Genomic DNA, 12,213 nt, shown 5'->3' on the forward strand with positions numbered 1-12,213 from the left:
AAGTATGCCAAATAGTATAATTCTATGTGCTAACTTATAAACAATTTCATATTAAGTCAGTAAAAATGTTTTGGTCTAATAAGTTAAGATGCTGCAAATACTTCATCCCCCCCAAAAAAACTTCCTCCCCCCCAAGGGGGGTGGAAACATTTTTAGCATTTTATCCCCCCCCAAATGGCTTTAAAATGTCTGGAAATTTTACAACTCTAGCCTTCTCTGAACAGAGCTAAAAACTGAAAACAAAAGGCATCTAAGGAAGAGTAGTATGTCTTGGCCACTGACTGTATTGATCGCTTGTCAATTTCAGAAGAATATCTTCTATATTTCATTCTACAATTAAACTACAGGGAAACGTCCCAGCAGGGCCTGCTTTGACTTCACCCAAGAACACAGAAATAGAAGTTACAGGTACTATGCTAATAAATTTTGTCTGTAACAAAGAGTTCTGCTAGAAAAGCACAGAACCTTTTACTTCACACAGGGAAAGTTCCTCATTTAAATTAACTCAGTATCAGACTTTTGAGGAACAGGCAAGATTTAAATAACTTAATTAATTAAATAAATCTATTCAAGGATAGACTAAAATATATGGCCAATCAGAGTATCAAGATTTCAATTTCTCAAGTTCCAAGATTCAATATAAGGGCAATGGGTGAAGAAGAAAAGTATGTCCCATGCACTTAATTCAGGAAACACAAATTCTATTCTAGGACTTTGCTTGCTGGTCTGTCAAATTTGTTTCCGGTTGTCTGCATTCACCATGTTCGTGACAAAGATCGTAAGACAAAGAGTTAAAGTCTGCCTGCTCCACACAAAATGGACAGAGATCCAAGGCCACTGAAAAGTAATCCTGAGCATACCCTTATCAGGGAGAATGGTGCATTATGTGCTGGAAATGCAGATGGGTCTGCTAGAATAGGTAGTGATTTTGGACAAGGGCATGGAGCAAGTAACTATGAAAAATTCCTGTCAGTTGCCCTCTCAGTTGATTTGTTCCCTGCCTCCTCTCCTGGAAGCTGGAAGTCAGAGTTGCTGACTGGCAAAGGTGAAGGAACTCTCTTGCAGCTAGGGTATGTTGTGGGGGAGACCTAAGTTTTCCCCAAGATTATTCAGAAAAGTTTGGAAAGACCTAGACCTTTTCTAACAAAGATATGAGGGCTGTATGCATCATTAATTTCATGTAGGTGACTAGGAAAAGAAAAGAAAAATTAAATAAATCCAATCATTATACGGAGAAGGGAAGTAGGAGGGTATGAGTGTACTCAGATACACCAACTTAACAGTTATTTCCAAAAAGAACATACACAGGACCAGCTCAGGACTGGTCAGCTCTTAAGGGCAAGTGAATCGACGCTTTAAAACTTATAATACCTTTTCCATCTTTTCCATATTACTCTCCCACATCAGAAACAGATTTGACAATGCTTTAATGTGGAGGTAACAAAATATTGTGCATATTATTATTATATATAAATATTGTTAAGACTTACTTGCTGTAGAGGTTCATCAATTATATAGGCACCGGTCAGCCTTCTATCAATTTTAATGGATTTGCTTTCTTGTTTCATTTCATCTATGCACTTTGAGAAAGGTTGGACATTTTTAGCATACATTTTCCACAGAGAAATAAAATCATGATAACTGACTAGGTTTATAATAAGAAAGCAATTATTTCAATAGTTCCCACCAGTGTGCCAGCTTCCTTCCTCTCTGAACAGCAGCCTTGTAGGCCACATCATCAGGTTTAAACCATCCTCCCCCAAAAGTCCCTTGTGATGTGGCACATGAGGGCTGCTCTTAGGAGGGGGGAAATATTGGTTTCACTTAGCTCACAGCACTAGCCATGCACTTCCCTGGAACATGGCAATTTAAAATATTTATTTCAGTGTTCAAAATTAGCTACTCTTTTTTAAAGGGGGGAAATTGTTGGGAACTCCATTCAAGTAACTCCAAGCATCATGTCTGGTTTGGCCTTTATCCAACATGCTTCTAGAAAATATAATAGCCTTCTGTTTACTTGACCTTATTTTCTTGTGGGGGGGGGGACTGAACCCAGAGGTACTGCCAATGCCTCAGAGTCTCACTCTGGACACAGCTAGTCCAGGAGTCAATGATGGGCATAAGCTATGCCTGTCACTTTCACCAATTCTGCTAAAGCATCAGGGGCATGCCTTGATTATTCCGACAGAGAAATGGCTCTGTATGCTATGCAAAATACTCTAGTGTGCTATTGTTTGGAGCATGTGCTATCCAAGTACTAAAATGAGGTTTTCTCAACCTCTTGTCTTTGTTAGTAGCTTTGGGTCTAACTAAAAAATGATTTACCCATTTTTAAAGTACTTGGAGTACAAGCATGCAATTTGCTGATGAACATTTGCTCTCTTTCTGGCAGCATCCCCCACTGGGCCATCTGCTCTTGTCTCCAGACTGGCAGAAGATGCAGTAGGGGCAGAAATGACCATGTGCTGATGTTAGGTCCAGGCAAAAACCCAGATGTAGCTTCAGTGTATCAGCCAAAGCTCTGGAAACTCTATGGCAGTAACCCCAGAGAAATTGCCATAGAGTTTCAGAAGAAGCTATATCTGGGATTCTGTCTGGTTGCGATGTCATGGCCACCCCTTACCTCAAAATCTTTTTTGGAGCATAATATTTCCTAGCAGTTAAAGTACCTCAAAGTCAATGTAAAGAAGGAGATGAGGCAACCTGGATAAAGGGTAATTTCTAGAACTGTTATCATGACAGAATGTGCAGCAAGAAGAGCCAGTAATGTACTTGGAGAACATACACACGGATAATACAATTTTGGGGGGGGGGGGGGGGGGCGGGGGGAGCTACTACTCTCATTTTATATATTTTATCTATGCCCATAAATCATTTCTGACATTACAAAATGTCACAATTCTTATTTTATTATCTCATTTTCATTGTCAGAGAAATCAACTTATTCACAAGCAGCAGAAGACAACAGAAGAGTTCATCAGACCTGGAAGAGGCACTGTGACAGAGCAGAAATACCACGAATTTCAATTTAGGAAACATGAATAGATAAAAATAATTCCAGAACATGTTGCTCATGTTGCTTACTTTAGTAATGCCAAATGATGTTGGAGGAAGGAAGGAGTGCTCACACTGTTCAAGGTACTTCTCTGAACTGGTTTTTCCAAACAAAAATGTTACCACAAATCCCCTAAGAAGAATTAAAGTATATTTTAGTCTTAGAATCTCAGACCATCAATTATTAAGATTCTCGTCAAAATAATTTACTGAAACGTTTTTTGACATTTTTGACCCTTTCCCAGTCCCACTCAATGCTAATACATTTTTGCTATACCTCAAAAATATTTCATAAAACTGAACAAGCATATTTCTGTGAAACCAACTCCTGCTTAATATCTTCATTTCCTCACTGTGAATAAATATCAACAGGTATTCCACCATATCATCTATAGAAAATTAAAATAATATATGGGTGCAGAGAAGTAATTACATGGAATAGCAGCATTCATAATGTGATACTGGTGTATAAGGTAAAAAACACAAGGCCAACATATTCATGTTCTTAAAAGTAATTTTCACGGCAATCCTAGATATGCCTACTCAGATGTAAACCCCATTACATTCAGTAAGGCTTACTCCCAGGTAAATGTGCATAGAATTTCAACCTTAGTCTCAAACCAAGCTTCAGAGGAATAGAGGTTCTAAACTATCTTAGTATTTAAAAACAACTTTTTCTTTGAATTGAACTCCAAAATTAGACTCAAGTGCATATATGTTTCAGCTGAGCGGCTGCATACAATGTATAATGCTTCATCAGCAAGATCCAGGTATAATGAAGCAACTTCTCAAATATGCTTGTTAATCTCAAGATTAGAACAAGATATAGGGATAAGTATCATCAAGCAATTTAGGTGAAGTTCCTAAAAGAGTGTCCTTGCAGACACCAAAATTTTGGGCACCTATTTAAATAACCTGTATTATTTAATGCATCTTCTGCCTTTGAGACAAATCAATTCATGACTTTCTGGTAAATTTGCCCTCCCAGAAATATCTGCAGGAGTACTGAACTCATTGAGGGCTAGCTCCAACATAAATGTGACCTCATCGGGCTGAGCCATGTGTGTCATGCAATCCCAGGTAGTGGAGATATAAACTTTATGAAGGACACAGACAAACACAGGTAAAGATTTTTTTTAAAAAAAAACTTAAAATAAAACATGCAAAAAGCATTAGTACTCAGTCTTAAAAGGTGCTTTCTTTGTATCTCTCCTGTGTAATAAAGGGAATTGGGCAAAGGAAACTCTGGCTCTTTTCTTCCTTCCCCAGGGGACCAGGAGGCGAAGCAGCATCAGCCAACAGAAAGAAGACAGGCTTGGCTCAGTAGTTCTGCTGTGTGACTGAGAGAATCATAGAATCATAGAGTTGGAAAGGACCTCCAGGATCATCTAGTCCAACCAGCTGCACAATGCAGGAAACTCACAAATACCTCCCCCTAAATTTACAGGATATTAATTGCTGTTTAAAAACCTCCACAAAGTCTGACAAAGCACTTCCCCGAGGAGCATCAACCAATGGAGAAAACAGAGACTTTGCTCTATAGCTCCTGTGTGATTGAGCAAGCCTGGCAAAGCAAGCTGTGATGCAGAAGGAAGCAAGAGAGAGGGAGAAGGAAGCAGATGACAGCCAGTTGCTTGGGGCCTGATAGGAGCTCTCCAAGGGCCCGATTTGGCCCCCAGCCCATATGTTGACACCCCTGATCTATAGTATACCAGTGTTAGTTTTAATATGGATAGCTTCTTTACATAATTCAAAATAATAACTATAACACGATATACTTACCCACCAACAAAGCAGAAGATGTAAAATATAATAAACGGTCCAAACTTTATTAAAAAAAGCACGATGACGAGGCTTCCCCATCCCCATATGGAAAGACTGGTCTGAAATAAAATAAATAGAATTAGTAATGTATATATTTTATGTCTAATAAAAAGTAATTACCACATTTATAAGGATCTGTGAAATGCACAGGTACCCATTAGAAGTTAAATCTTGAACATCTTTATAAAGAATTTAAAAGACTATTTTGACTTATTTTAACCATATGGTCATGCAGTTGAAACAAAATCACAGAAACAGATGTGAGATAGGGAAGTATGCAAGAATTGGGGAACAGAGTGAATAATTCTGTGATTAATTTCTGATCTTGGTTCCTGTTTGAGTGAACTTGATAGGTTACAACAGAATAGATAAATGTTGATTTCTATTGGTCCCCCCTTGGCCACTGGCGGATCTAGGTTGCAAAACTCCTGAAGATTTGTCAGTGGAGCCTGGAGAGGATGGGGACTTTAATGAGGTACAATGCCACCCTCCGAAATATCAATTTTTCAAGGGAACTTATCTCTGTAGTCTAGAGAAGAATGGTAATTCTGGGGGAATCCCAGGTCAAACAGGGAAGCTGACATCCCTAGTTTTTATGCTTCTTCTAAAATACAACCCCTAATCACACATATGAAAGCCAGCATTGCATAGTGGTTGGAGTGCTGGACTAGGATCTGGGAAACGCTGTTTTGAGTCCTCACTCTCCCACTGAAACTTAGTGGGTGACCTTAGGCCAGTCATGTACTTTCAAGCCTAACCTACCTGCAACATAAGAACATAAGAGAAGCCATGTTGGATCAGGCCAATGGCCCATCCAGTTCAACACTCTGTGTTACACAGTGGCCAATTTTTTTATATATATATATATATATATATATATATATATATATATATATATATATATATATATATATATATATATATATATATATATATATATATATATATATATATATATATATATACATACATACACACACACACACTGCGGCTAATAGCCACTGATGGATCTCTGCTCCATATTTTTATCTAACCCCCTCTTGAAGTCGGCTATGCTTGTAGCCGCCACCACCTCCTGTGTCAGTGAATTCCACATGTTAATCACCCTTTGGGTGAAGAAGTACCTCCTTTTATCCATTCTAACCCGACTGCTCAGCAATTTCATTGAATGCCCATGAGTTCTTGCATTGTGAGAAAGGGAGAAAAGTACTTCTTTCTCTACCTTCTCCATCCCATGCATAATCATGTAAACTTCTATCATGTCACCCCACAGTCGACATTTCTCCAAGCGAAAGAGCCCCAAGTGTTTTAACCTTTCTTCATAGGGAAAGTGTTCCAACCCTTTAATCATTCTAGTTGCCCTTTTCTGCACTTTTTCCAATGCTATAATATCCTTTTTAAGCTGCGCATTACCAAAGGCTGAGCACATCTCACAGAGGTCTGAGAGGGGAGAACAGAGCAGAGCAGCTCTGATAGCTGAGACAGCTGGAGAAGTTGCTGAGAATTTCTGAGTTTTTAAAGACTTCATTCTGAGGTTTGTGGGACTGCCTAAAATTATGCGTTGTGATAGCTGGGGAACTGCGCTTTGTTTGGTCTTTGTTTGCTCTTTATTTGCTTGAGTGGGCTAAAGGTGAAAGAGACTAAGAGTGATTGCTGCTGATTGCTTAGGAGTGCCTCTGCTCCACCCTCTTTGCATTTTCAGCTGCGCCTTGCTAAAGGCGCGAGCCTGTGGCTCTTCGCCTACGGGCTCGCTAAGGACCAGGAACCCAGATCCCTGATTTCCTTGTTCTCCCAATGAGGTAAGTTGACCCTCCAGAAGGAGAGCCACTTAAACAGCATTTAAAGAGGACTGTATATTTTAAATTGCACTGAGTGTCACATGTATGACAGAAGTCTTGGGTGTGTGCTCGATGCAAGGAGCTCCTGGTCCTCAGGGAACGAGTTCGTACCCTTGAGGCCGAGGTGACTGCCCTGGAGAAGCAGAGACGGTCAGTTAGGCACTTGGGGAAGACTCTCAGGGGTGTATTAGATGAGTCCCGCTCTGAACGTAGCAGCCCCATTGCTGCCAGAGAGCATGAGGGTCGAGAGGGAACAGGGCACCGTGCTGAGGATAAGGGGAATGCGCCCTCAGAAGGGACCTCTTCTTCGGTTGGTGAGCGGGAATCCTTTCGCGCCAAGGAACCATCCCTGGGCAGGGGGAGAGGGGGGGTTTGGTAGTTGGTGATTCGATCCTTAGGCAAGTAGACAGCTGGGTGGCGAAACCGCGTACTGACCGTATGGTGACTTGCCTGCCTGGTGCGAAGGTAGCAGACATTACGCGTGTAGTAGATAGGCTGATAGACAGTGCTGGGGAGGAGCCTGTGGTCATGGTGCATGTTGGCAGCAACGATGTGGGGAAATGCAGTTGTGAGGTCCTGGAAGAAAAATTTAGGCTGCTAGGCGGGAGACTTAAGGCCAGGACCTCCAAGGTAGCCTTCTCAGAAGTGCTACTGTTCCACGTGCAGGGCAGGAGAGACAGGCACAAATTAGACATTTCAATGTGTGGATGAGACGATGGTGTAAGGAGGAAGGGTTTAAGTTTGTTAGGCACTGGGATGCTTTCTGGAACAAGCGGGAGCTGTACAAAAGTGACGGTCTCCACTTGTCCCCGGATGGAACCAGGCTGCTGGCGCTTAATCAAAAAGGTGGCAGAGCAATTTTTAAACTAAATCTTGGGGGAAAGCCGACAGGAGATGAAATGTCTCTGGTTCGGGAGCACTTGTCTCAAAGAGATGAAGGGTTAGCTGCTATTTTTCTACCGGGTAACGGATCAGAGTTGTCCACTGTGATAGTGACAAACAGTACGGACTGTCTGCCAGAGTCTCGAGGCGGCAGGAGGAAGGTGGCGGGCCTAGCTTGCCTGGGAAATTATAGATGTTTGTATGCAAATGCTAGAAGTGTTCGAAGTAAAATTGGTGAATTGGAATGTTTAGTGTTGGGAGAAAACATAGACATTGTGGGAATTTCAGAAACTTGGTGGAATGAGGAGAATCAGTGGGACACGGTGATTCCTGGATATAAGTTATATCGGAAGGATAGGGAGGGAAGGGTTGGAGGTGGGGTGGCTCTGTATGTCAGAGAGGATATATGGTCCAGTAAGACTGAGGTCAGAGAATTAGATTCACTTTTAGAAATGCTTTGGGTTGAAATAGAAGGCCCAAAAGGAAATTTAACTATGGGAGTTTGTTATCGCCCACCAAATCAAAAGAGAGAGGATGATTATAATATGATGGAAGGCTTAAAGATAGCGGCTAAATGTAAAAACTGTGTCGTAATAGGTGATTTTAACTACCCGCAGATTGATTGGGTCAATATGTGTTCTGGTCGAGAGAAAGAGATTGAGTTTCTTGATGCTCTCAATGACTGTGCTATGGAGCAGGTGGTCTCAGAACCTACCAGGGGTGGGGCGATCCTGGATGTGGTCCTAAGTAATGCCCAAGACTTGGTGAGAGATGTAAAAGTGATTGCGCCACTTGGGAGCAATGACAATAATGTTATTTATTTCACCGTTTGTATAAATAGGGAGTTGCCCAAAAAGACCACCACAACCATGTTTAACTTTAAAAGGGGTAAATTCTCTGAGATGAGGAGGCATGTGAGGAGGAAACTGAAAGGAAAGGTAAATACGGTCAAAACCCTTGGGGAAGCTTGGAGACTATTTAAAACTATAATCCTAGAAGCTCAGATAAAATACATACCACAAGTTAGGAAAGGCACAAACAGAGATAAGAAAAGGCCTGCATGGTTAACAAACAAAGTAATGGAAGCTGTAAAAGGTAAGAAGGACTCCTTTAAGCGGTGGAAAACCAGTCCAAGTGAGATTAGTAAAAGGGAACACAGGCTGTGGCAAATCTAATGCAAGACTGTGATCAGGCAGGCAAAAAGGGACTATGAAGAGCATACTGCAAAAAACATAAAGACCAACAATAAAAATTTCTTCAAATATATTAGAAGTAGGAAACGAGCCAGGGAGGCAGTGGGGCCCTTGGATGACCAGGGGGTAAAAGGATTACTGAAGGAGGATAGGGAAATGGCTGGGAAGCTGAATGAATTTTTTGCCTCCGTCTTCACTGTGGAAGATGGGAACTTTTTGCCCGCCCCAGAACCACTAATTTTGAAGGGGTGTTGAAAGACCTGAGTCAGATTGAGGTGACAAAAGAGGAGGTCCTACAACTGATAGACAAATTAAAAACTAATAAGTCACCGGGTCCGGATGGCATACATCCGAGAGTTCTGAAAGAACTCAAAGTTGAACCTGTGGATCTTCTAACAAAAATCTCTAATCTTTCATTGAAATCTGCATCCGTTCCTGAGGACTGGAAGGTAGCAAATGTCATCCCCATCTTTAAAAAGGGTTCCAGAGGAGATCCGGGAAATTACAGGCCAGTCAGTCTGACTTCAATACTGGGAAAGTTGGTAGAAAGCATTATCAAGGACAGAATGAGTAGGCACACTGATGGACACGGGTTATTGAGGAAGACTCAGCATGGGTTCTGTAAGGGAAGATCTTGCCTCACTAACCTGTTACATTTCTTTGAGGGGGTGAACAAACATGTGGACAAAGGAGACCCGATAGATGTTGTTTACCTTGACTTCCAGAAAGCTTTTGATAAAGTTCCTCATCAAAGGCTCCTTAGAAAGCTTGAGAGTCATGCAGTAAAAGGACAGGTCCTCTTGTGGATCAAAAACTGGCTGAGTAATAGGAAGCAGAGAGTGAGTATAAATGGGAAGTCTTCGCAGTGGAGGACGGTAAGCAGTGGGGTGCCGCAGGGCTCGGGACTGGGTCCTATGCTCTTTAACTTGTTCATAAACGATTTAGAGTTGGGAGTGAGCAGTGAAGTGGCCAAGTTTGTGGATGACACTAAATTGTTCAGTGTGGTGAGAACCAGAGAGGATTGTGAAGAACTCCAAAGGGATCTGTTGAGGCTTGGTGAGTGGGCGTCAACGTGGCAGATGCGGTTCAGTGTGGCCAAGTGCAAAGTAATGCACATTGGGGCCAAGAATCCCAGCTACAAATACAAGTTGATGGGGTGTGAACTGGCAGAGACTGACCAAGAGAGAGATCTTGGGGTCGTGGTAGATAACTCACTGAAAATGTCAAGACAGTGTGCGTTTGCAATAAAAAAGGCCAACGCCATGCTGTGAATTATTAGGAAGGGAATTGAAAACAAATCAGCCAGTATCATAATGCCCCTGTATAAATCGATGGTGCGGTCTCATTTGGAGTACTGTGTGCAGTTCTGGTCGCCGCACCTCAAAAAGGATATTATAGCATTGGAGAAAGTCCTGAAAAGGGCAACTAGAATGATTAAAGGGCTGGAACATTTTCCCTATGCAGAAAGGTTGAAATGCTTGGGACTCTAGCTTGGAGAAACGTCGACTGCGGGGTGACATGATAGAGGTTTACAAGATAATGCATGGGATGGAGAAAGTAGAGAAAGAAGTACTTTTCTCCCTTTCTCACAATACAAGAACTCGTGGGCATTCGATTAAATTGCTGAGAAGACAGGTTAAAACGGATAAAAGGAAGTACTTCTTCACCCAAAGGGTGATTAGCATGTGGAATTCACTGCCACAGGAGGTGGTGGAGGCCACAAGCATAGCCACCTTCAAGAGAGGTTTAGATAAAAATATGGAGCAGAGGTCCATCAGTGGCTATTAGCCACAGTGTGTGTGTGTGTGTGTATATATATATAAATTTATATATATATATATATACATTTTTTGCCACTGTGTGACACAGAGTGTTGGACTGGATAGGCCATTGGCCTGATTTAACATGGCTTTTCTTATGTTCTTATGTTTTTGAGGTGCGGTGACCAGAATTGCACACAGTATTCCAAATGAGACCGCACCATCAATTTATACAGGGGCATTATGATACTGGCTGATTTGTTTTCAATTCCCTTCCTAATAATTCCCAGCATGGCGTTGGCCTTTTTTATTGCAATCGCACACTGTTTTGACATTTTCAGTGAGTTATCTACCATGACCCTCTTGGTCAGTCTCTGCCAGTTCACACCCCATCAACTTGTATTTGTAGCTGGGATTCTTGGCCCCAATGTGCATTACTTTGCACTTGGCCACATTAAACCTCATCTGCCACGTTGACGTCCACTCACCCAGCCTCAACAGATCCCTTTGGAGTTCCTCACAATCCTCTCTGGTTCTTACCACCCTGAACATAAGATAAGGGAATGATGCATGCTGTTTGGGGGTCCCCACCAGATAGAAATGTATAGTATAAATAAATTTTAAAAATGAAGCCTCAATAATGTAAATATAAATTATTTCCATGGATCAGCATTCCATCAAAGCATACAACAGATTAATAAATAAATTACCCAAGGGGGGGGGGACAGCAAATGAAAATCTGTATACAAGAGCTACTCAAAGTTAGGCACTTCTCATTTTCAATTTCAGAAAGACTTTGCTTCCAATGTTTGTTCATTCATTCTAAATCTACTGCCTATCCTGAAAGCAGACAGCAAAATGCAAAGAATTCACTGAAACATCTCCACCCTTTTGCACTTCAGGACCGGTGCTTGCAGGGCACAGTCCCAACTCCTAGGCAACCTCCAACCCATCTCTTTCTATTAATTTTCCCATATTTTCAGCTTTAGAGCTAACTACTGCTTAGCATTAAATCTGTACTAGGACTTTGGCTATTTGTTCTCATTGCCTTATCAGGTCACATAATATTGAAAGCAGGTGAGCATAGGGTTGCCAGGTCCAACTCAGACTATATTTGGGGATTTCGGGAATGGAGCCAGGAGACTTTCCCATTCCTTAAAATAAATAAATAAAAATACAGCAGTGCAGTTCTCCTGAATATGGTCTTCATTTCCTTATTCCCCAGCAGCTGGCTGCACTTCCACCAAATGAAAATGAACACACACACACACTCACAAAGCAACCAAAACAAATAGGGCACAGTTCTCCTGCTGAGATTTAAAGGCACACACAGAGTCCAAAACACAAGCAGTTTGCAAGTTTCTTATAAGCCTGCCGAAGTTCAAAGACACATGGTGACTGTTGGGGCAGGGCTTTCCCCCACTGGCCAGCTGGCTACAAAACTGGGGGATCCTCCACTGTGGCCTGGGGGTTGGCAAGCCTAGCTGAACACCAGTTAGAAAAGGAGGAAAATGGAAGGGGGGGGGGAAGTGGTCTGATGAAACCCCCTGATACATTATAGTATTCAAGGATGGGAAAGTTAGAATGCAGAGACCTGCATTCCCCGGCCTCAAATTCCCTCCTCAAGTCTTTCATACTCCAAATAGGAAGTAAAAAAATGCC

The 12,213-nt window shown here is 41.8% G+C and overlaps 1 protein-coding gene across 6 annotated transcripts in view; it reads right to left on the reverse strand.

Annotated features, from left to right (window-relative positions):
• Positions 1–12,213, reverse strand: part of SNX13 (sorting nexin 13) — a 112,803-nt gene that overhangs the window by 58,284 nt on the left and 42,306 nt on the right. For 4 of the 6 annotated variants that reach the window (XM_060248608.1, XM_060248611.1, XM_060248612.1 and 1 more), the window contains exons 2-4: positions 4,837–4,937; positions 3,085–3,187; positions 1,491–1,580 (exon numbers count right to left, since the gene is read on the reverse strand). In XM_060248608.1, the coding sequence (XP_060104591.1) occupies positions 1,491–1,580; positions 3,085–3,187; positions 4,837–4,937 (294 nt within the window). The remainder of the gene's footprint in view (positions 1–1,490; positions 1,581–3,084; positions 3,188–4,836; positions 4,938–12,213) is intronic. The other 2 variants (XM_060248610.1, XM_060248613.1) reach the window with 1 other exon arrangement.

The sequence above is a fragment of the Heteronotia binoei genome, chromosome 10 (genome assembly GCF_032191835.1).
Source record: "Heteronotia binoei isolate CCM8104 ecotype False Entrance Well chromosome 10, APGP_CSIRO_Hbin_v1, whole genome shotgun sequence".
NCBI lineage: Eukaryota > Metazoa > Chordata > Lepidosauria > Squamata > Gekkonidae > Heteronotia > Heteronotia binoei.